We start from the raw sequence: 26,104 nt of genomic DNA, 5'->3' as shown, positions 1-26,104 counted from the left end.
TGTGCAGTGATATCTCGTTGTACTTTTTAACTAGCATTTCCTTGATGGTAATGGTGTTGAGCATATTTTTGTGTTCTTATTTTGTCATCCATGTATTTTCTTAGGTGTGGTACCAATTAAATTTTATTGTCCATTAAAAAAAATTGGTTGTCATATTGAATTTTAACAGTTCTTTATATATTATAGTTAGAAGTCCCTTGTCAAATAAATGTTTTGCAAATACTTGCTCCCAGTCTATGGCTTGCCTCTTCATTTTAAGTGTGCTTTGAAAAGCAAAAGTTTAAATTTTAAGGAAGTGAAATTTAGTAAATATAATTTTTTCCTTTTATGGATTGTGCTTTTTTGCTATTTTCTTAATCTTAGCCAAATTTGAGGCCACTAAAATTTTTCTATGTTCTTTTCTATAACATTTATAATTTTAGCACTTAAATTTAGATTTGTGATCCATTTTTAGTTACCTTTTCATATGGAATGAGGACAGGGTCAAGATTTTTTTCATTTTTTATTTTTATTTTTATCATATGCTATCCAGTTGTTTCAGCATCTTTTGTTAAAGGGATTATCCTTTCCCCATTGAATTGCATTGGCATATTTGTTGAAAATCAATTTGTGTAGGTCTATTTCTGCACTCTATTCTGTTAACTCCATTTTGTCTGTTTTTACACTGATACCACACTGTGTTATCACTGTATCTCATAAAGTCTTGAAGTCAGGTAGTGTAAGTCACTCAACTTTGTTGTTTTTAGTCAGTTTTGGCTACTCTAGGTAGCGTTTTCATAGACATTTTAGAATCAGCTTTCTAATTTCCACAAAATGAATCTGCTATGATTTTTATTATACTTGCCCTGCTTATAGATCAATTCAGAGAAAAAAATGACATTTTAAAAATACTGAATCTTCTGATCCACGAACATTATATATTCCTGTATTTAGATGTTTAATTTCTCTCACAGTATTTCAGTTTTCAATTTATATGTCTTTCACATTTTGCTCAAGTGTATCCCTAAGTTTTATGTATGTGTGTGTGTGTGTTTGGCATTTTTTTGCTGCTAAAGGGTACTTTAAAATTTCAGTCTAATTTTTCATTATTACTATAGAAACATAAACTGATTTTTATATATTGACTTGGTATCCTACGAAACTCACTTCTAGTTCTAGTAGCTTTTTTGGTAATATAACATGGTATTTTTGTCTGAAAATACAGTGTTAAACTTTTTTCCTTTCAATGTGAATGCTTTTTTAAAAGTTTCTTTGTCTAGTTTTATTGCACTGACTAGAATCTCCTACTTTATATTTAATTGAAGGCAATTTTTCAGAGATATAGACTTAACTCCTGGCCCAGATTAGGCTCAACTACAGGACCTTGTTTAATTAGATATTTAAAAATCATTATGTATGGTTCATTTCTAGGCTCTTTGCTTTTCTCACATTCAAATATTCATCAAATGTCCAAATATTGAACAAGTATTGAATGCCAGGCTTTGTGCTGATGTCAAGGAGATAATCCTCAATAAGGATTATCTCCATAAGGTATTAAAAAGGAGTATACATTGTAAATCAACTATATTTCAATTTAAAATATTTTTAAGAGTACACAGGCCACGGACCTGGCCCTAATGACCTCTCATTATCTTATTTAGACAGTTTAAACAAGCAGCTCAGGGTTTAGTCAGCTTGGGTTTGAATCTGCCTGTACTCCTTACTAATTGATTGACCTTGGAAAGCTTGACTTTCTTAAGCCTGTTTCTTCAACTAAAATAAGAATATTAATAATACTTACACACCTCATAGGATTGCTGCAAGGATTAAATGAATTAATACCTTTAAAGTACTTAGAACAAGGCTTGTGCTCATGTACCAGTTGAATCTGACTCTTTGCTGTGGCTCTGTGGAATGTAGCCCTGGCACCTGGCTCCTCTGTCCATGGAATTTTCCAGGCAAGAATACTGGAGTGGGTTGCCATTTCCTACTTCAGGGGATCTTTCCAACTCCGGGATCACACCTGTGTCTCTTGCATCTCCTGCATTGGCAAGCAGATTCTTTACCACTAGCACTACATGGCTTGGAACATAGTAAATGGTCAACAAATGCCCTCTATTGTTAGAGGGCAAATTGGGCTTCCCAGATGGCGCTAGTGGTAAAGAACACATCTGCCAGTGCAGGTAGGCTTAGGAGACCCGGGTTCGACCCTTGGGTTGGAAGATATCCTGGAGGAGGGCATGGCAACCCACTCCAGCATTCTTGCCTGGCAACAAGCTTAAGTAGTTTAGCTGCTAAGCATAAAGATGATAGTGTGAGTCATACCTGGGTCTAAAGCCTTGCTCTATTATTCACGGGCTGTGTAACTTAAAGTGCACTATTTAAACAAAAGCAATGCCTAAAAAGTGCCTAGTATAGTACTTGGCACACAACAGATGCTTAATAGACAGCAATTATCCACTAGGGACGTTCTGAAAAGCCATGATCTCGCCAACGTGTGTTTAAAATAATAATAGTCATTTACTAGGGCTTACTGGTTTGAACCCTGTGCTGGTTATTTCCTGTATTTCTCTTTAATGCTTCTTATTCTAGCTAGGAGAGCATGATGGGCCCCCTTCACGCAAAAGAAATGAGATGGGTTTCCCTGGTGGCTTAGATGGTAAAGAATTCACCTGCAATACGGGAGACCTGGATTCCATCCCTGGGTTGGCAAGATCCCCTGGAGAAGGCAATGGCTACCCACTCCAGTATTCTTGCCTGGAGAATTTCCATGGACAGAGGAGCCTGGCAGGCTGCAGTCCATTGGGGTTGCAAAGAGTCAGACCAACTGAGCGACTTTCACTTTCACTTGTGTAGCTATGACCAGTGGGAGGTTGGAGGCCTTATAAGTAGTGACTTGGAATTCAACTATTGGCCAAATCAGGGATCGCAGTGCCTTTTGTCACCAGGTGGGCTCTCGCTAGGGGAGTGGGGCCAGAAGAGGCGGCAGTCGGCCAGGCCGCACCCACTGCCGCCCCACGGAGCCTTAGACTTGAGGAACCTGCCAGGCGAGGCCTCTGCTGCCGCCTCTAGCGCACGGCCCCCTCTGGCCTTCGCCGCCACCATTCCCTCTCGGATGGCCCCCGAGGCCGAGGCCTCGCAGGTCCTCAGAAGAAGCGCAGCCAGCTAGTCGAAGCTCTGGAGAAGGTTGGGCACCGTCTCCAAGCAACGCGCTGGAGGCGGGACTTGTGCGTCACTGAAGTGCGACCGGGTGGTTGGTGCCGCCGCCGCCGCTGCTGCCGCCGCCGCCTGCGGGTCTGTGAGGCTGGCTGAGGCGGCGCCGCGGCTCCCGGAAGCGCGATGCCTTGAACCTGGGGTGAGCTCCGCAGCGCTAGCCTGTTGCCGGTTCCCTTCCCAGCTGCTCCTCAGCCCTCCTACAGGGAGTAGGAACGCCCGCCACGCCTCTACTGCAGGGCCGGGCTTCCGTGGGGGGTCAAGCCTCGCCCTGCCGCCGCAGTTTCTAGGCCTCGGCTTAGGGAGGGGAGCTGGCTTGGGAGGCCCTTCCATGGTCGCACTGTCTCTAGCCCGGTGGTTTTCAGTGACAGGGCGTGGAAGTGGCTTGCCCCGTTTGGGAGAGGCTTTTTCTCCTCGAGCGCGGACCTGCTTTTGAATATTGCCGCCGGCGCAGTCGGTCGGCCTGCGGACGTAGCTGTTGGTTGCGCGTGCAGGTGCGCTTGAGGAGGGGAGGTGGTGGGAGGGTGGCCGGTGTGCTGAGTTAACGCACTGGTGAGGCTGGAAACCTGAGCGCCCCCGCTGCAGTGGACACCCCATGTTAGAAACCCTTGCCTGGGTGATGGCTCAGAAATATCCAAGTCCGTCTACTTAATCCGGCCACTGTCTCTAAACTAGCTTAGGCTGCTCCCCTTCCGAAAGGCCTGAGCTTGTCAAACCAGCTACCGTGAGACCTGGCAAAGACCAGAAGTTTACTACTAATTGTAGTAATCGTTCCTGGAAGGGAAACTTGTGTCGCTTTTGAATGATTTCTTTGTTATTTTTATCGTGTTACCTTGTTAGAATGTGGGCTTACTGTTATTGTTAATATTTATCCCAGCCCCTTTCAGTGTACGTCTCTATTCTGACCCTGGCCTGTTTCACGGTGCCGGACTATTCAGTTCTTGTCTCTGTCGTATTTATAAAGCGGCCGTGACACTTCCTATGGTTTATAATTCTTAGGTCTTCTATATGGAGTGATTCTTTTGCATCTTCCCTCGCCCATTCTTGCTATAACGTGAGCTCCATGCTTTCCGAATTTCATCTGGAACATGAGGGGCCCCGAACCAAAAATCAATCCTGAATTAGCCGCCTCTGTGTTGGAAAGCATCTCCCCTCTAAGAAGCGATGCTTTCTGAATTCAGAACACAAAAATAGTATGAATATTTCTCCTTTCCTCTGATGTTGCTTGGCTGCAGCTTCTAAATATTTTCCTCAGAATATGGTTGTGTGTTTCCACAATATATTCTTTGTCATTTGGTATAAGTGCATTTTATATTTGGTGTGTGTTACCACCTGTGCCTTCTTAGTTCATATTGAAACACATGCCACACTTCCTTTCTCTTTCTCTTCCTCAAAAGGCAGAGAAGGTCCAAAGTCTAGTAAACACCCTAGTGATACCAGAAATCCATGCTTTCAGTCTCCAAGTACTATCCTTTTGTAGTTTTACTTTGTGTAAAATTTTTGTCTGATTAAGATCTTTGAGTCTGTAACAGGCATTCCAGACTCTAGTGTCTCTGACTAGTCTAAGTGTTTCAGTATGGTCTTTTATAACTGCTCTTAATTTCTTGTCTTGCAGGACAGCTGATAATCTGTTTATGATCTAGAGTTTGAGTATAATGAGTAATAAATAGTATCTTTAGGAACCTTGGTTTTTAGTACTTTTAGCATCACTGATGCTAAATAGCAGTGAAAATAGTTTCAACTATAAATATCTCTTTTTTAAGTAAAGAAACTGGTACAAAATTTCATGGAGAACAGGTTTCAGAGAGGTTTTCTAAATACTTCAGTATTTGTGAACTAGTCATCTTGTTACACTTCGAGGGTTTTCATCTTTGTTTAATCCTTTTATGAATGGATATGGTTTAAATTTTCATGAAGTTTTTTTCCAGTTACCCATGATGTGATTTTTATATCTTTATAAAGAATATTTGAACTACAAAAGTTCATTTTGTTAGAAAAAGAAGTGATCAAGTGTATGAGTTACCACCCACTAGGGAATGTGGCATTTTTGGAATCCTTGATATTATGAGTTTCAAAATAACAGTTATTCTTTATTTAGAAAATCCTTCAAATGTTTTTTGAAAGCACATTGTTATCCTGCTTGAAAGGACTAAATTATAGGGGCACAATAACATGAGAGCGGTCAGTTCTTTAAGTCTTGAGGAGAGATTTATCTTTTGCTAAATTGTATGCCAGTGGTTTACAAATTAAGTTCCTCTTCAATACTGCTGTTTCATGATCTATGGGAAGTATTTTGCTTATACCAAATAATGAATACTTTTCAATTCACATAAACATTAACAGTAAATTTTATATTTTTTCTTCTCTGTTTTTTTTTTATTTCAGTTTCTCTCCCAACTAGTAGATGACTGAACAAGTGAATAATAAAAAACCCCAAACTGTCAACAGTATTTACTATATCCATTGGTACACATTTATTGTGTGCTTATATATCTGCCAGAAAAGGGAACACAGCTGCTACCCTCAAGAAGCTCACAGAGGGGGATGGTCAAGTGACCTAACTGATGATATGTGCTGTGATAGAAGAATGTGCCGAGTCACCAAAGAGGGACATTGAAAAACCTGTGGGGGGTGACTAGAGGGTGGCCTCAGCAGATTGTTTTGTGAACATGCATGCACCCTTGATTGTGATTTTATTGCATCTAGATTGCAGAGCCATATTGTTATTCTCAGATGGACTCAGATATTTGTCATTTTATGGTATTGAAAATGAACTGTGAATTGGGGGCCTTCTCCACTGAAGCAGGTTGAGAGGCACTGTTCCGTGCTCTTTCCGTAGTCTCTAGATAGTTTTCCCTTTTAATCTGAGGAGTTAATAATCAGGTTTCCTGATACCAAGTATGATTACAAGATGAGTTAATATGCTGCTTCAAATTTTAAATTTTCTTCAAAGTTAGGACACCAATTCAAAACAATACAGAAACAAAAGGGACCATTTTCTTTTTTGGGGGGATAATATTTTATAGTTATAAAATATTGGCTGTATTCCCTGTGTTGTACAGTATATCCTCGTAGCTTATCTGTTTTATACACAATAGTTTGTATATTTAATCCTCTATCCCTATCTTGCCCCTCCCTCTTTCCCTCTCCCCACTGGTAACCACTAGTTTGTTCTCTATGAGTCTGTTTCTTTTATATTCACTAGTTTTATTTTTTTAGCTCTACATATACGTGATACCATACAGTATTTGTCTTTCTCTGACTAATTTCACTAAGCATAATACCCTCCAAGTCTATCCATGTTGCTGCAAATGGCAAGATTTCATTCCTTTTCGTGGCTGAGTAGTGTTCCATTGTATATCTACATACCACTTCTTTATTCATCTGTTGATGGACACTTAAGTTGCTTTCATATCTTGGCAGTTGTAAATAATGCTGCCATGAGCATAGGGGGTGTATGTACCTTTCCAAATTAGCATTTTCTTTTTTAGGGGATATATATCCAGGAGTATAATTGCTGGATCATATGGTAGTTCTTTTTTTTTTTTTTTTTGCTAAATATATTAGCAAATGTTTATTAATCAAGGTCATATGTCTATGACTTATATATATATATATATGCATGTATTTGTATGGAATAATTTTAATGAATTAAACTTTTATGAGTAAATATATGTGATTGCTAATGTGCCAAGAAGGAAATGGCAACCCACTCCAGTATTCTTGCCTGGAGAATCCTGTGGACGGAGGAGCCTGCTGGGCTACTGTCCATGGGGTTGCACAGAGTCGGACACGACTGAAGCGACTTAGCATGCATGCATGCATTGGAGAAGGAAATGGCAACCCACTCCAGTGTTCTTGCCTGGAGAATCCCAGGGACAGAGGAGCCTGGTAGGCTGCTGTCTATGGAGTCACACAGGGTCGGACACAACTGAAGTGACTTAGCAGCATCAGTAGCAGCTAATGTGTTATATCAGAATTTTCTAAATGAAATCATAAAATTTGTTTAGTAAATGATAATTTGTTTCAAAGTGGTTTTTTTTTTAAACTTCCTAGTTTTTTATTTTGTATTGGGGTATAGCTGATCAACAATGTTGTTGTAGTTTACAGTGAACAGTGAAGGAACTCAGCCATAAATATACATGTATCTTTAGTTTCTTTTATCAGTGCTTTATAGTTCTGAGAGCATATAAGTTTTTCAGCTCCTTGGTCAGGTTTAAGGTTTTTGTTTTTGTTTTTGGAGGGAGTGGGGCTGCAATTTTAAAACATATTTCTGTTTGCTAATCTTATATCCTGCTACCTTGCTAAATTTGTTTATCAGAACTAGTGGTTTTTGTGTGGAATCTTTAGGGTTTTCTATATATAATATCATGAAATCTGCATATAATGACAATGTAACCTCTTTTAATTTAATTTTACTTTTAAATTTATTTTTAATTGAAAGATAATTGCTTTACAATTTTGTGTTGGTTTCTTCCATACATCTTCATGAATCAACCATAGGTATACGTATGTCCCCTCCCTCTGGAACCTCCCTCCCACAATTCTACCTCTTAAAAGGCACCATTTTCTAATTCATTAAACGAGCAACCAGATCTTTTTATTATTTGTTTGGTGGGCATATTGATTAAATTACCATTAATGTTGTACATGAAATCTTAAGACCATATATTTCAAAAGTTTAATTTTTTATTTGTTAAGAATTGTAGGTATAATGTAAAGTTTTCAGTCTGGTTGATTAGAATATTTTATTGAGTTTTTATTAAATCAATATAGGAATGCTAGAGAGAATTTAAGTTTTCACTTTGAGAGTGAAATATTAGGTTAGAGAACATCTTCTCCACTTCTCATTCAAGCAAGAATTTTCTCTATAACACTAATTAGATGAATTTATTTTTGCTTAAGCACATCCACCTTTCCAATGAAAGCAGGCACACATGCCTTTAACCCTTCTGGATGATTGTGGATGATAGAAAATCCTTATATTGACCTGAAATCAGCCTGATTTATACTGGCCATTCTGGTCTGTGTAACTATATAAAATAAATGTTACTTCCTCTTCCATATGAAAGCTCTTCGAGAGTTTGAACAAACCTGTCATGCCTGTTACTGAACCGTGATTATCTGAAATAAATTGCTTTGTTTCCTTCTCTAGATCCATAACATGTTGTGTGCTTTCCTAAATATGTTCAAATGATTGTGCTCTTTGAATGTGTGGCTGCTTGGAGGACTTCCCTGGTGGTCCAGTGGCTAAGACTCTGCTGCCAGTGCAGGGGGTTTGGGTTCAATTGCTGTTTTGGGGAACTAGATCCCACACGCTACAACTGAGAGTCTTCAGGCCGCAACTAAAGTTCCCACATGCCGCAGTGAAAATCAAAGATCCTGAGTGCTGCAGCTGAGATCTGATGCAGTCAAGTTAATTGATTAGTTGGTTAAAACAGTAAGTGTGACTGCTTCAGTTCAGCCTCTCAGTCGCATCCGACTCTTTGCGACCCCATGAATCACAGCACGCCAGGCCTCCCTGTCCAAATTTCAGTGTGTTGGAACCATTACAGAGCATAGTGGGATTTTAGGCCCTTGCTCTGGACATCTGCTTCTAGTAAGAATTTAGGATTATTTTAGCATCTTTCTTATCCATATTTGACTAGAACCTTCAGACCATTTATATTTTAATTACTTTTAAGCATATGTTACTACTACTAAGTCGCTTCAGTCGTGTCCAACTCGGTGCGACCCCATAGACGGCAGCCCACCCGGCTCCCCTGTCCCTGGGATTCTCCAGGCAAGAACACTGGAGTGGGTTGCCATTTCCTTCTCCAATGCATGAAAGTAAAAAGTGAAAGTGAAGTCGCTCAGTTGTGTCCAGCTGTTAGCGACCCCATGGACTGCAGCCTACCAGGCTCCTCCATCCATGGGATTTTCCAGGCAAGAGTACTGGAGTGGGGTGCCGTTGCCTTCTCCGAAGCATATGTTACCTGTGTGCTTTATGTGCATTTTAAAACATATTTAGGTTAGATCCTGAACAAGTTAGTCATATTTGATATAATTTTTTCATTTTCAGAAAATAAGTGTCCACTGTCAGTCTTGATTCTGGTATTCTGTGGATGTTAGTCATTCCAGTTTTAGTCATCCGCAAATTGAACAGGCATGCAGTCTTGTCTTTGTCATCAACAAAAATGGTCAACATCCACTCTCTTGGTGGCAATCTCCCTCTCCTCTGTCTAGGTTTTAGTCAAACTTGAGTTTTTTTTATTACCTCAAAGTTGCCATACTCCTCCCTGTGTTAGGCACTTTCTGTAGCCTCTGCTTAGACTGTCCTCCCCTTGCCATGCCCCTGTCCCTCTTCTCTGGGTAACTCTGACTGATGGCAGATCAAATGTTTGCCCGAGGACTTCTCTGACAAGACTAAGTCAAGTCCCCGTTTTATAGGCTTTAGGCTTTCAGTACCCTATACTTGTTTGGCTTAGCACTTACCATTTTGTGAAAGTGAAAGTTGCTCAGTCTGTCTGACTTTTTGCGACCCCATGAACTATACAGTCCACGAGATTCTCCAGGCCAGAATACTGGAGTGGGAATTCCCTTCTGCAGGGGATCTTCCCAACCCAGTGATCAAACCCAGGTCTCCCTTATTGCAGGCAGATTCTTTACCAGCTGAGCCACAAGGGAAGCCCAAGAATACTGGAGTGGGTAGCCTACCCCTTCTCCAGGGAATCTTCCTGACCCAGAAGTCGAACCAGGGTCTCCTGCATTGCAGGCAGACTCTTTACCAACTGAGCTATGAGGGAAGCCCTATCATTTTATAGTTATGTATTTATTATGCGATTGCTGTTTCTTCCCCACGGTATCAGAAGCTCCATGATGGCAAGAACCACATTTCTTGCACTGACTTTTGAAACCCCAGAACATAGCACAGTGCGGGGGATATGGTGCTTATTGAATTTAATTTTTCAAAGGCTGTGTAACAGTGGCTCCCTAGCACTGGTGTACGACCTTTGGCTCCTGATGATGTTTTCACACGTTTGGGTTAGAACAAGAAAAATAAGCACAGTAGTGTTAGTGTATGTAGTGTATGTCAGTGTGAAATTACTGCCTTCTTGGGAAGGGCTTTTATTCTAGTAGTATTAATATATCCTTCTATTTCTTAGGTTGTAAGTTCTTAAATTTTTTGTTACAGTTTAGGGATTTTTTTTGTTTATTGTTGGACAGTGTCGAAACAAATGTGCAGCACCGTGGGGCTTTGAGACTTGACTAGTTTGTGAAATCCAGGAGTCACTAATGTTGAATACTCTCAAGATCTCCTCTCGGCTAAAATCTTTGTTTCTCTTTGAATACAGTTGTTATGAATGCACTTGGCTATATTTAAAATATGTAATTTTGCCTTCAGAGATTTTTTTTTAATGCCTTGGATCTTCCTCAACAACTTCCTTTCATTTATCTCTGTAATACATACTTATCATTGCCAAGTAGGCTCAGATTCAAAACAGTAATTGTCGAGTTTATCTTTTTAGAACAGTTGTACTTTTCCTATAGTTAAAGTGACTAAAAGAATAAGCCTCAAATATAATATACTAGATTTGAATACCAAAAGACAAAATTTGGGTATTTATGGTTACTGAGAACTGTTACTGTAAATGATTTTATATTTTAAAGTTGGGTAGTTCATATTTTAGTTTTAACATTTACTTTTTTAAATTAAATGTTAGAGCAGATTTCCTGACAAAACTTTTGCTATAAATTGTTACTATTTCGCCTGCTTTATATGGTATGAGTATTAATTCAGGTGAGGTAAAATGATAGTCTTTGATGGGTAAATAAAATGGAATTTCTTGAAAGAGGGGCAATTAGATTTTTTTAATTTTAATCCTTTTTTCTCTTTCCAACTTTATTTTTTTAAAAACTCTTACTTGCTTTGTGACTTTGTTACTTTAACCTCTCTGTGCTTGTTTCCTTAACTATCTTGTTTCTTCATCTATAAAATGGTTATCATGAGGATTTAAATGACTAAATTTATGAATACATGTAAAGTGCCTAGAAGACTGTAACACAATAGAAGTGGTCAACAAATACTAGTTGATTTTACTGTTATTAGTAGTGGTATATATATTGAATTGGATTTCTTTTTTCAGTTATATAACATATCAGGATAGATAAATACTAAAAGTTTATCTTACTTTCTGTTTTAACCAAAGGAAAGAAAACTATCTAGAATGAACATATCCAACTCTTCTCTAGCCATGATACATAGAATCTTTAAAGATTTAAATAATTACTAAATAAATTTTTGTGATTAAAATTTAAGGCAATTCAATAACTTATTGATCTCCATTGATAGTAGGTTATTAGTAATCTAGCCTTTTAACTAAAATATCACCTTTATATTTAGAAAACAAGTAACATAAATTATAAGTTTAAAATACCTCAGTTCAGTTCAGTCGCTCAGTTGTGTCCGACTCTTTGCAACCCCATGAATCACAGCACGCCAGGCCTCCTTGTCCATCACCAACTCCCAGAGTTCACTAGGACTCACGTCCATCAAATTGGTGATGCCATCCAGCCATCTCATCCTCTGTCGTCCCCTTCTCCTCCTGCTGCCAAACCCTCCCAGCATCAGAGTCTTTTCCAATGAGTCAACTCTTCGCATGAGGTGGCCAAAGTACTGGAGTTTCAGCTTTAGCATCATTCCTTCCAAAGAAATCCCAGGGCTGATCTCCTTCAGAATGGACTAGTTGGATCTCCTTGTAGTCCAAGGGACTCTCAAGAGTCTTCTCCAACACCACAGTTCAAAAGCATCAATTCTTCGGCACTCAGCTTTCTTTCCTCACAGTTCAACTCTCACATCCATTCATGACCACAGGAAAAACCATAGCCTTGACTAGACGGACCTTTGTTGGCAAAGTAATGTCTCTGCTTTTCAGTATGCTGTCTGCTGCTGCTGCTGCTAAGTTGCTTCAGTTGTGTCCGACTCTGTGTGACCCCAAAGACGGCAGCCCACCAGGCTCCCCCGTCCCTGGGATTCTCAAGGCAAGAACACTGGAGTGGGTTGCCATTTCCTTCTCCAATGCATGAGAGTGAAAAGTGAAAGTGAAGTCGCTCAGTGGTGTCCGACTCTTAGCAACCCCATGGACTGTAGCCCACCAGGCTCCTCCATCCGTGGGATTTTCCAAGCAAGAGTACTGGAGTGGGCTGTCATTGCCTTCTCCGAATGCTATCTAGGTTGGTCATAATTTTTCTTCCAAGGAGTAAGCATCTTTTAATTTCATGGCTGCAGTCACCATCTGCAGTGATTTTGGAGCCCAAAAAAATAAAGTCTGACACTGTTTGCCCATCTATTTCCCATGAAGTGATGGGACCAGATGCCATGATCTTCGTTTTCTGAATGTTGAGCTTTAAGCCAACTTTTTCACTCTCCACTTTCACTTTCATCAAGAGGCTTTTGAGTTCCTCTTCACTTTCTGCCATAAAGGTGGTGTCATCTGCATATCTGAGGTTATTGATATTTCTCCCAGCAATCTTGATTCCAGCTTGTGCTTCTTCCTAGAGGAGTTAAAAAGCAAAAGCACTATCTTTTTTTTCCTAAGCAGAAAATGTAAGATAGTTCAGTTAGCTGAAAAATCTGTTAAATTTACATATATTTTACAATTAGAATTAAGTTGCACATTTATAAATACAGTAATTCTAAAATAAAAATTTAGCTGATCTATTATATCATGATTATACATCATAAAATATAGTGTTTAAGAATATAACCTTGGAAGGAAAGTTATGACCAACCTAGACAGCATATTAAAAAGCAGAGACGTTACTTTGCCAACAAAGGGTTCATCTAGTTAAGGCTATGGTTTTTCCACTAGTCATGTATGGATGTGAGAGTTGGACTATAAAGAAAGCTGTGCGCTGAAGAACTGACGCTTTTGAACTGTGCTGTTGGACTTTTGAGAGTCCTTTGGACTGAAAGGAGATCCAGCCAGTCCATCCTAAAGATCAGTCCTGATGCTGAAGCTGAAACTCCAATACTTTGGCCACCTGATGCAACTCATTGGGAAAGACCCTGATGCTGGGAAAAAATTGAAGGTGGGAGGAGAAGGGGACGACAGAGGATGAGATGGTTGGATGGCATCACCGACTCAGTGGACATAAGTTTGGGTAAACTCTGGGAGTTGATGGACAAGGAGGCCTGGCGTGCTGCAGTCCATAGGGTCACAAAGAGTTGGACACAACTGAGCAACTGAACTGAACTGAAGAATAAAAGCACAAGAATCTAAAAAACATGAGTTTAAAGTTCACTTCAACCATTTACCAACCGTTTAACTTTAGATAAGTCACTCAATTCTATTTCCTCATCTGTCAACTAGGGCTATAATAATGCTCACTTCTTAGGGTTATTGGAAAAAATAGATGAGATGGTATAAGAAAGCCCTTAGTTTGAAGCCTGACTTGTGGTGAGCAGTCAGGAAATGTTTTTAGGAAAATTATATGAGGTAAATAAGCTTCCCATTAAATACAATTAAATGCCTGTGTGTGTGTAATGGTTGCCAAGTAGGCAAAATTATAGAAATGTACCCTCCCAATAAAATAAAAATGAATTGTTTTCTTATTTAACTATATGATCTTTAGAAAAATAGAACTGTAAATCTTTATAGTTGTTTAAATTCCACCTTAGGCTCATGCAAGTTTATTGAGATCTCACTTAAAAGTATTCTTGTTTTTATTTTCTTGAAGGGATGGGTATATTGCCATTTTTATATTGCACATAAAAGTAACTTTTATGTATATTTGACAGAAACTATGTGAAGCAACACTTTTTGGATTTCATAAGACATCATCTCATCATGGGACAGCAAATTTCGGATCAGACACAGTTGGTTCTTAACAAGTTACCAGAAAAAGTAGCGAAACATGTCACATTGGTTCGAGAAAGTGGCTCCTTAACTTATGAAGAATTTCTTGGAAGAGTAGCAGAACTTAATGATGTGTAAGACTTGCTCTTCTTCATTTTATTTTTTCTCCCTAACGTATGCCCCAGTGTTGTGACTGTCTGAGAAATAACCAGAAGTATTGATCGGTAAGACTTAGTGTTTTCAGCAGCAGTGGGTAGCAAGTATTTATTGAATACCTTAAGACTTTCTGCTAAGTCACTTCAGTCGTGTCCAACTCTGTGCGACCCCACAGACGGCAGCCCACCAGGCTCCCCGTCCCTGGGATTCTCCAGGCAAGAACACTGGAGTGGGTTGCCATTTCCTTCTCCAATGCATGAAAGTAAAAAGTGAAAGCGAAGTCGCTCAGTCATGTCCGACCCTCAGCGACCCCATGGACTGCAGCCTTCCAGGCTCCTCCATCCATGGGATTTTCCAGGCAAGAGTACTGGAGTGGGGTGCCATTGCCTTCTCCGTAAGACTTTCTATGTGACTATTTCAAAATATGTCATATTTTGAAATGGACTAAAAGAATGAAAAGAACTTAAAATTGAATTTTGATCATAGGCATATAAATTGACCTTTGTTTGAAAGCACTGAAGAAGGTGCATAACAGAAGAGAATATACCAATTAGTCACCTAGAGAAAGGCACCTCGGATAGTGAAAGGGCACTTCAGGTTTCTGACTATCAACCAGTTCATCTAGATAATAAATCTGTGTTTGTCCACTGAACCATTATTCTGCCAGATACACACATCTATGGTAGCAATTTGTTTGTCATCACTGGAGAATAGGATGTTTTGTTTATAAATGTTTTCTAATTAGCTATCATCTTTAAATCTCTGGTCATCTTTTAATCTTTGATGGACTTCTCTGATAGCTCAGTTGGTAAAAGAATCCACCTGCAATGCAGGAGACCCTGGTTCAATTCCTAGGTCGGGAAGATCCCCTAGATAAGGGATAGGCAACCCACTCCAGTTTTCTTGGGCTTCCCTTGTGGCCCAGCTGGTAAAGAATCTGCCTGCAATGTGGGAGACCTGGGTTCAATCCCTGGGTTGGGAAGATCCCCTGGAGAAACGTAAGGCTACCCACTCTAGTATTCTGGCCTAGAGAATTCATGAACTGTATAGTCCGTGGGGTCACAAAGAGTCAGACACAACTGAGCAACTTTCACTTTCTTTAAATCTCTACTTAATTCTTGAATGGATTTCTAAGTTGGAATATAAACTTCTGTTTGTATTTGTTTATTGTCTGATCTTTTATAATAAAAATGTAGTCATGGTTTTTAAAACTCTAGCATTTTATTTTGTTTTTGTTTTTTTGAGATCATACAAATGGTAGCATTTGAGGCATTACTTTTGAGAACATATTCCTAGGAAATAAAATTGGATTGTGAATTTAATAGTATAAAAGTGAAATACTTTTTTATAAAGTTTATTGTTTCAACTTTCTAATGAGTAATCAATGACATTTGCCATCCCTTAAAGTCTTAGAACTTATATACAAAAAAATCTAGTCTGTCCTTTGAAATTTTGTTTTTTGGTCTAAAGATACTGGATAAAATGTGTCCTGTGAAAGCATCCACAAGCTAAGCTTACTGTGTAATACAGAGACGGTGGTATAGTGTGTCTCCCTTTTATTTATTTAGCACAGAATGTTTCTGACTATATTTGCTTCTTAAAACCAGTTCCCGTGGACCAGAGTTAGACATTTCACAAATTCAGTGCTGTCTGAGAGTTATATAGTTAAACTTACATAAAAGAAGCATGACTTGATAGCCAGAAAATGGAACTGACAACTGGCAGTACTAGTTTAACTGGCTGATTTTGTTACCGAGGGCTCATTGCTTAATTTTCAATGGCCTCAATTTATTTAGCTGAAAGTTACTTAGTTCTGAATGTCATATCTCCACTGGTGTTCAGAGAGAAATGTAATGATTTAAAAAATAAAAAGGAGCTGCAATACTTAATATGTCTTTGAACTGATTTAAATTGACACTTATGCACAATATTGAGTTATCCTAAAAAGTGTTATATTCTTATGTTAGTATTCTCTTTCTTTGTAAATTAGAATGACTCTGCTGGGGAAGAGAGTAAAGTTCTATGTCTCAAAATCATTTGCTTCGTCCAGTTTCAAATTATCTATAAAAATATGTGTTGTTCCTTAAGGAAAGACTCAACCAAGAGCAAGATTTTTTCACATTTTATATATATCTGCAGTGGTAGTCAAAATTGGTATAAATGAAACCAGCCAAATTTTTTCTTGAAGTACCTGATTCTTTGTACACATTTTTTCCTAAATGTCTTTATTAGAAATTTAAAGACCATTGAGATATAGATCTGAAAAAAATAGATTTATAAACATCATTCCACTATGCTGTCCATTTTGTAAATTAAATTGTATGTGTATAGTCAAAACATTTTCTGTCCCTGTATTTTAAGAATCTAACTATTACAATCACTGTTACTGTTACTTGCCTTTCTGTGTTTTCTTCACATTTCCTCCTCTGTCTTAAACTTTCTTGAATCTGGTCTCATAGCTCCATTATTTTACATGAGTTTTCATAAAATTAATGAATGTGTTTGCCTCTTTTCAGAACTGCTAAAGTGGCTTCTGGCCAGGAAAAACATCTTCTCTTTGAGGTACAACCTGGGTCTGATTCCTCTGCCTTTTGGAAAGTGGTTGTACGAGTGGTCTGTACCAAGGTAAGAGTGATAGAAACTTCCAGCTCTGAGCTTAAACTATTTTGGTGATTAGAACCATATTTATTAGTATGCTATAATATAGCAGAAATATTTATAATTTAGTTTTTATTAATATTTATTTGTAAAACTATGTAAAATAATTTTGATGGCTCTTCCAGGTTAACTAAATTTCACTGGTTATATAATTGCCATATAGCAGAAATTTTTATACTCAAGGAAGGCAGTAGTAAACTCTCAGCTTTATCCTGTACCTCTCTTTTTGGATTTTAACTGACTGTGGAATCCTAAAGTGATGCCTTACATAGCTCTAAGATGACGTCTTAAAAATTAAAGTATCTTATGAAATCATTTCTTTAAAAAACACTAGGTTTTATTTGTTAAATGATAATTTTAAAATCCATTAGAAAGGGTTGGTTTTTTGGTTTGGTTGGGGGAGTTAAAAGTAATTTTTAGCTTTACAGTGGATTGTGGGTTTGGGTTGGTTTTTTTTTTTAAGTTATTTTTAGTTAATTAAGGGATTTTCACCATCAATTAAGAGGCACACTGTGTCTCTTAATTCATCTTTAAATTTAAGGTAAATGAGTATATCAGTTGTGTAAAAAACTGTGATGGCAGCAGTCATAGAGTATCAGGAAGCCTTATCCACTAATGGGTAGATTAGAATAGGTGGTTCTTAACCTTTTTGAGGCCAGTGAACTTTTGGTGAAGATGAAGGAATGAATTTTATTAAGCTTCCTCCTATCCCAGCCTCTGCTCTAAAATACAATAAAATCATCCATATTCCTATAAACAATAAGTTGGGCAATCATGAATGTCCTTAATTCAACCCCTGATCAATCTATAAAGAATTCCTGGGTAAGGAGATTTTTTTTTCTTTTGTATCATGGATCCTGAATGTTACCCAAATAATACGCCACATTTCCCCAATAGGTTTATTGCCTCTACTAAGCTATAAGTGTAGTAGGATTGATTCTGTTTAGTTGCTCAAATTTGAAGGTCTGTCTAATCTATTTAAGTAATAAAAGAACTTTTAAGAGGATTAGATTAGCAAAGACCAAGATCTTAATTCCACACTTGACTGAAGTTGAATGGCACCTGTTCAAGTTTACAGTTGGTTTAGAGAAAATATACAGTATCATTTAATACCATTCAACTGGGTCTATCCATATTGAACATTTGCTTATTGATTTCTTTTAAGTCCAAATTTTAAAAAGCACTATAATAGCTGCCAGAGAACCATCATTCAAAAATTTTTTACATTATTCATCAGAAGTAGATAATATACTAGTTTGAGTAGCAGTGTAACTTTATATAGTGTATAATATGTTACAAATTGTTGAGGAATTTTAAACAGAAAAGTGATCTGTTGAGAATTGTGCTTTAGAAAGGTTATTCTCATAGCATCACAAATTAGAATTAGGAGAGGAGTCTGAAGGTGCAGATACTAGTCACAGAATCTTAAGTAATCTAGGTGAGAAGAAAGAGAATACATGCTAAAATAACAGAATGTATTATCTCTGCACCTTTGGAAATAACAGAATACATGCTGAATTAATTTGATCCACAGTCACATTTTATTGTTTATAGTTTGACTCCTGGGCTCAAAAATTGTATACCAACCACATATTTTTCCATTTTGTGTTTGTTTTGGGGATTATATTTATATTAAATTCATTAGGGGTTTTTCGCAGTGCTGTAAATATGCATACTCCCCAAAAGAACTTTGGGAATCTGCAACCTTTGACTTTACAAAGAAATAAGGTAAAGAAGAAATGAAGAACTGGGCTTAAAACATGTAAAATCTATTCAAATTAAGTTTACACTGCACATAATCTTTCAGGACTATTTGAAAGTCTACTTCAGAGGATACATCGATAAATTTATAAAAACTAGTGACAAAGGTCATTTCTGAAAAAATATACATTCTTTTTCCTTTTCTTGCTGTCTCTTCCACAGTAACCATCCAGCTGATCTTTTTGGTTTTACCTCTACTATGTTTTACTTGAGTTTATTTGTAAGACAGAGTTCACACTTTCAGTTCAGTTCAGTTCAGTCACTCAGTTTTGTCCGACTCTTTGCGACCCCATGAATTGCAACAGGCCTCCCTGTCCATCACCAACTCCCGGAGTTCACTCAGACTCACGTCCATCAAGTCACTGATGCCATCCAGTCAACTCATCCTCTGTTTTCCCCTTCTCCTCCTGCCCCCAATCCCTCCCAGCATCAGAGTCTTTTCTAATGAGTCAACTCTTCGCATGAGGTGGCCAAAGTACTGGAGTTTCAGCTTTAGCATCATTCCTTCCAAAGAACACCCAGGGCTGATCTCCCTTAGAATGGACTAGTTGGATCTCCTTGCAGTCCAAGGGACTCTCAAGTCTTCTCAAGGAGACTGTAACTAATACTTAAGCCTCTCTTTCTTCTCATCTAGATTACTTTAGATTCTGTGATTAGTCTCTGCACCTTGAGACTCCTCTCCTAATTCTAATTTGTGATGCTATGAGAATAGCCTTTCTAAAGCACAACTCTCATCAGATCACTTTTCTATTTAAAGTTCCTCAACAATTCCTCCTTGGTTTCAAAATAGTCCCAACCCAGGCTTCCCTGGTGATCCAGTGGTTAAGAATCTGCCTGCCAAAGCAGGGAACACGGGATTGATCCCTGATTCCAGAAGATCCCACATCCCTCGGAGCAACTAAACCTGTGCATCACAGCTCCTGAGCCAGTGCTCTGGAGCCCTCCAGCTGCAACTACTGAGCCCTTGTACCGCAACTGCTAAACCCTGTGTGCCTAGAGCTGGTGCTCTGCAACAAGAGAAGCCACTGCAAAAAGAAGCCTGTGCACCACAACAAATAAAAGCTGTGCACAGCAGTGAAGACCCAGTGATTTAAATAAATGTTAAAAAAAAAATTCAACTCATTAACCTGGCATTTGAGGCCTTCTGCAATATGGCTCCAAACTGTCTTTTCTGTTTTATCATTGTCCCCTTTTGCAGTCTACAGTCTCACCAGGCTTAACTAATTTAAGGTTGTATCACTGTTTGCTCATTGAGTTCCCTCATCTAGAATGTTCATTCCTCTGTCATTTAAATTGCCATCAGCTACAAATCACAGAAAACCCCTCTTCCACCAGTTTAAACAAAAAATAATCTAAATAATGTTTAAATGGAATATTTGTGGAAATAATATTAGAAAATTAATGAGCTAATTAAAATTATGGACTAAGGTGGCTGTTTAGAAGCTTCATGAAATATATTATTGTCACCTGTCTTGTTACTTAGACCAAAACCTTGGAGTCATCTTGACTTCTCTTTTTCTCTTATACCCACCCCACAGTCAGTGCATAAGTGAATCCTGTTGCTCTTCAAAAATATATTCAGAATGTGACCAACTCTTATCATTGTTGCTACTATCACCTTATTCCTCACAACCATCCTTTCTCACTGGGATTATTCCAGTTGCCTTCTAACTCATCTCCTTGCTTCTCTGCCCTTGTCCCCATTCTATCTAGTCTCAGATCAACAACCAATCTAGTCCACTGATAATCTGAAGTGAAATTAGGTCTTAATATTCCTTGGCTCAAAACCATCCAGTGGCTCGCCATGTACTTGAGATAAGAGCCAAAGCCACTGCTGCCATCAGCAAAGCCCTCTACATTTGGCCCCACCTCACTCCCTAACCTCGCCTTCTACCAGTCTTCCCGCTCTCATTCTGTCCCAGCTTCCCTGGGCTCCTTGCTGGACCCTGTGCTTCTTGCCAGCTTCACTTCTTTTTTTTTTTTTTTTAATTTATTTTTTTTATTGAAGAATAACTACCTTACAGAATTTTGTTGTTTTCTGTCAAACCTCAACATGAATCAGCCATAGGTATCCATATATCCCCTCCCTTTTGAGCCTCCCTCCCATCCCCTCCCCATCCCACCCCTCTAGGTTGATACAGAGCTCCTGTTTGATTTCCTGAGCCATACAGCAAATCCCCATTGGCTGTCTATTTTACACATGGTGATGTCAGTTGCATGTTATTCTCTCCATGCATCTCACCCTCCCCTCTCCCCATGTCCACAAGTCTGTTCTCAATGTCTGTTCCTCCATTGCCCTGTAAGTAAATTCTTCAGGACCATTCTTATAGATTCCGTATATATGCATTAGAACACGATATGTATCTTTCTTTCTGACTCACTTCACCCTGTATAATAGATTCTAGGTTCATCCACCTCATTAGAACTGACTCAAAGGCATTACTTTTTATGGCTGAGTAATATTCCATTGTGTATATGTACCACGACTTCTTTATCCATTCATCTGTTGATGGACATCTAGGTCGCTTCCATGTTCTAGCTATTGTAAATAGTGCTGCAGTGAACAATGGGATACATGTGTCTTTTTCAATTTTGGTTTCCTAGGAGTGGGATTGCTGGGTCATATGGTGGTTTTATTCCTAGTTTTTTAAGGAATCTCCATACCATCTCCCATAGTGGCTATATCAATTTACATTCCCACAAACAGTGCAAGAGCGTTCCCTTTTCTCCACACCCTCTCCAGCATTTATTGTTTGTAGACTTTTTGATGATGGCCATTCTGACTGGTGTGAGGTGATAACTCATTGTAGTTTTGATTTGCATTTCTCTAATAATGAGCAATGCTGAGCATCTTTTCATGTGTTTGTTAGCACATGTATGTATGTGTTCTTTGGAGAAATGTCTGATTAGGTCTTTTTCCCACTTTTCGACTGGGTTGTTTGTTTTTCTGGTATTGAGTTGTATGAGAGCTGCTTATATATATTGGAAATTAATCCTTTGTCAGTTGTTTCATTTGCTATTATTTCCTCCCATTCTGAGGGTTGTTTCTTCACCTTGCTTATAGTTTCCTTTGCTGTGCAAAAGCTTTTAAGTTTAATCAGGTCCCACTTGTTTACTTTTTTTTTTTTCCATTACTCTAGGAGATGGGTCATAGGGGATCTTGCTTTGATTTATGTCATCAAGTGTTCTGCCTGTGTTTTCCTCTAAGAGTTTTATAGTTTCTGGTCTAATATTTAGCTCTTTAATCCATTTTGAGTTTATATTTGTTTATGGTGTTAGGAAGTCTTCTAATTTCATTCTTTTACATGTAGCTGTCCAGTTTTCCCAACACCATTTATTGAAGAGGCTGCTTTTGCCCCATTGTATATTCTTGCCTCCTTTGTCAAAAATAAGGTACCTATAGGTGCATGGGTTTATTTCTGGGCTTTCTATCTTGTTCTATTGGTCTGTATTTCTGTTTTTGTGCCAATACCATACTGTCTTGAACAAGACAAGGGTGTCCACTTTCACCATTGTTATTCAACATAGTTCTGGAAGTCCTAGCTACAGCAATCAGAGAAGAAAAAGAAATAAAAGGAACCCAGATCAGAGAAGTAAAGCTCTCACTGTTTGCAGATGACCTGATACTATACATAGAAAACTCTAAAGATAGTATCAGAAAATTACTAGAGCTAATCAGTGAATTTAGCAAAGTTGCAGGATACAAAATCAATACATAGAAATCACTTGCATTTCTATGTACTAACAATGAAAAATCAGAAAGAGAAATTATGGAATCAATCCCATTTACCATTGCAACAAAAGAATTAAATATCTAGGAGTAAAGTTACCTAAGGAAACAAAAAAAACTGTACACAGAAAATTAAAAGACACTAATGAAAGAAATCAAAGATGACATAAATAGGTGGAGAGATATTCCATGTTCCTGGCTAGGAAGAATCACTATTGTGAAAATGACTATACTACCAAATGCAGTCTACAGATTCAGTGTGATCCCTATCAAATTACCAATGACATTTTTCACAGAACTAGAACAAAAAATTTCACAATTCATATGGAAACACAAAAGACCCCAAATAGCCAAAGCAGTCTTGAGAAAGAAGAATGGAGTTGGAGGAATCAACTTTCCTGACTTCAGATTATACTACAAAGCTACAGTCATCAAGACAGTATGGTACTGGCCAGGTTCACGTCTGCCTTTGCACTTCCTGTTCTCTTAGCCTGGAGTGTTCTTTCCCCAGATACCCACATGACTCATTCTTGGACTGCTTTAGTTCCTAAATGGTACCTCTGTGAGGCCTTCCCTGCAGCCTCTCAGCATTTTCTGTCCTCTGTTTAATATTCTTCATAACACTTATTTCCATCTTATCTATATTTTTGTCTCTCCAACCTATAGAATAATCTTCGTGAGGGCAGAGATTTTTATCTGGTTTTTATACACTGTGTCACTAGTGCTAGAGCAGTAGTACCTATAGTACCTATAACACCCACATAATGGATACTTGGTAAACATTGTTTTGTAAATCCTATGATTATAATATAGTTTGTAGTGAATATAACAAAAAAGTAGACTCATGGATGTAAAGAAAAAACTGTTGGTTGCCAGTGGGAAGAGGAAAAGAGGAGGGGCTATATAAGGCTAGGGGATTAAGAAGACTAATTCTAAGGTGTAAAACAAGCTATAAGGATATATTGTACAATACAGGGAATGTAGATAGTTTTATAATAACTATAAATGGAGTATAACCTTTAGAAATTATGAATCACTATACCTATAATTATACATCAACTATACTTCAGTTTAAACATTGCAGTTTGATAAGCTTTGCTATTAAATACTAAATTTATGTGAATTGTTCCCTAATTTCTAATGAACTGTGCATTTCCGAAGGAAGACTGGCTCAGTTTCCTCAGCTCTGAAAGTCTTTTTTTGTTACCCCTCCTAAATTCCTATCACCTGTAATTCTATTTGTTCTCTACCCCATGTATAATCTATTACAGATTCTTACATATTTGTATCTCCAGATAGATTCTTAACCTTCCCCAAACTGAATCAATTTTCTATTAGAAATGGTTCTTTCATTTTTACAATATGGAGTCTAATTCATACTTGATTCCCAACTTTTTTCTCTTACTATCTTCTCAAGTAATAAACAATAAGTGCTAATTACAACTGTTATTCTTCAAAATATTGAAATGTTGCTGTAACATGTTTTTTAATATAATCGAACCACTTCACTTTCTCATGTCCCCAGTTCCAGCAATACTTTTAAAAACTTTCAATTACAATTTTAAGGCCTACTCTATATCTCTCCCTCTATTATTCAGTTCTTTCTAAATGCTTTCTGATTTTGTTTATTCCATATACTTTGATATGCACTTAACAGATTTCATACTTTAATTGCCTTTAATAGTTCCCACTGTCTTCTGTGGTATCTCCTGTGTTGACAAGAAATCTTTCACATCTCTATAATCTGTCTCTGATTACTTCAAGTTCTTTATCCAAGAATGTGATGCCCTCAATCCTCTGGCTTTGCTCATTTGAAAAGAGAATATATGCCATACTACATGATTTCCCGAGACAGATGAAAGCAATATTGTCTCTTCTTACCTATTATGTCACACTTGCCCCCAGTACCTCCTCACATTAAGAATGTAAGCTAGGGGCTCTGGTGGGCGCTCAGTGGTAAAAAATCTGCCTGCCAGTGCAGGAGACATGGGTTCGATCACTGATCTGGGACAGTTCCACGTGCTGCAAAGCATCTAAGCTGTTGCACCATGACTACTGAGCCTCTGCTCTAGAGCCCAGGAGCTGCAGCTCCTGAAGCCTGCACACCCTAGAGCCCACGCTCTGCAACTCAAGAGTAACCCCTGCTCGCCACCAGTAGAGAAGCCCGGGCAGCGGTGAAGACCAGCACAGCCAAAAAGAAAATAAACGAGTATTTTAGAAAGAATAGAAGCTAGATGTAAAGCAGTTATCTTGCAATTAAAAATAGATTTTAAGAAAAAAGACATCAAAAGTGCAATATGAGGTCAAGAAAAAGAATGTAAGCTAGAGTGGGGAGAGTTACAACCTGTAGGCCAATGATTCTACTTCACGTTAAAGTTCAAAATGACTTTCTGGGAAAAATTCAACCACTTTTTGTTAGGATTTACTTTATTGTAGTTTTCTTGCTTCAGTTTGTAAGTGTTGGTATGTAATAGAACTTAAGATATTCAAGAAACTAATCTCTTTCAGTTATAGTAGAATGGCAAGTGGTTGTTGGATTCAAATAAATCTTTAAGAAATTCTTTAAATAAATTAAAAGGATTTATCTCTAAAATTCATTTTTTAAGTCTGGGAAAATTGCCTGACCTCCACTACTAAACAAGTTGATGCCTAATCAACCCTACAGGTTGTTTTGACTATCACATGAGAAAATACTGTGTATTTTGAACCCTGCAAACGTAGAGGAAGTGATATTATTCATTTGCTCAGACTATTGCTCTCTTGTTAGGTAATTTGCAAACTTTGTTTCCTAGGTGACTAAATATTTCCACTTTTGGGAAAAAATCAGTCAGAAAGATTATCAACTTGTTTTTTTTTTTTTTTTTTCATTTTCTTTGTATTTTTAGATTAACAAAAGCAGTGGCATTGTGGAAGCATCACGGATCATGAATTTGTACCAGTTTATCCAGCTTTATAAAGACATCACAAGTCAAGCAGCAGGAGTATTGGCACAGAGCTCCACCTCTGAAGACCCAGATGAAAACTCAGCATCTGTAACATCTTGTCAGGCTAGTCTTTGGATGGGAAGGTATGCAGTGCATAAATGCCATGTTTCTCTTCTTTTCCAACATGCAAACTGCTGAATATCACAGTAATATTTTTGCTAATGGCCTCTGTGACTTCTTAAATCACATTACTTTTTGTCTCAGATGGTATTATATCCCAGATCTGCTTTTGGACTATTCTGTGTTTCAGGACATTGTTAGAGTGCCACATTAAAGAAAAACTAAAGTGGTTCACACCAGGTAATGTTTCTGTCAACCCACTTTCCGTGAATCTACTCAACCTGCTTGCATTTAATGACAAGGTATATAGTTAATACTCTCTTGTAATACGCATTTAGGATCTTAGACAATCAAAGCCCTTCAAGGAATTAGGTCCAAGAATCTGGTAAAACCATTCAGTTTTTCTTAAAGGTATCTGACTGATTGGAGCATTACTGTTGTAAATATTGGCTCCAGGACTTGGCAGTCCATTCTGGAATGGACAGGTAATTGGTGCACATATTGCATGTACTGAGTTACCAGAAGGAAATGAGGTCAGCCAGCATTTTCTGTGATGGTGCTTGTTTACTCAGGCCTAATATATTATTGTTTTATCTAAACTTTCTTTTCCTTCTCCATAATGCTTTTGGCATGTGAATGCACCCACCTGTTGCCATTTGACAGCCATGACCATAATTTAAATTTGTGAATGCCTCACTGGAAAAAGGCTTACGTGGGTCTAGACA

The 26,104-nt window shown here is 38.1% G+C and overlaps 1 protein-coding gene across 2 annotated transcripts in view; it reads left to right on the top strand.

The window, feature by feature from the left end:
- The window catches only part of RNF141 (ring finger protein 141), a 37,043-nt gene continuing 14,014 nt past the window's right edge, over nt 3,076–26,104 (top strand). The window contains exons 1-4 of one of the 2 annotated variants that reach the window (XM_005689690.3): nt 3,076–3,334; nt 13,973–14,164; nt 16,703–16,811; nt 25,221–25,402. In XM_005689690.3, coding sequence (XP_005689747.1) covers nt 14,022–14,164; nt 16,703–16,811; nt 25,221–25,402 — 434 coding nt within the window. In that variant the 5' untranslated portion in view covers nt 3,076–3,334; nt 13,973–14,021. The other variant, XM_005689691.3, reaches the window with a different exon arrangement.

This window comes from Capra hircus, chromosome 15 (assembly GCF_001704415.2).
Source record: "Capra hircus breed San Clemente chromosome 15, ASM170441v1, whole genome shotgun sequence".
Classification (NCBI taxonomy): Eukaryota; Metazoa; Chordata; class Mammalia; order Artiodactyla; family Bovidae; genus Capra; species Capra hircus.
This window is presented reverse-complemented; position numbering and strand designations above follow the sequence as displayed.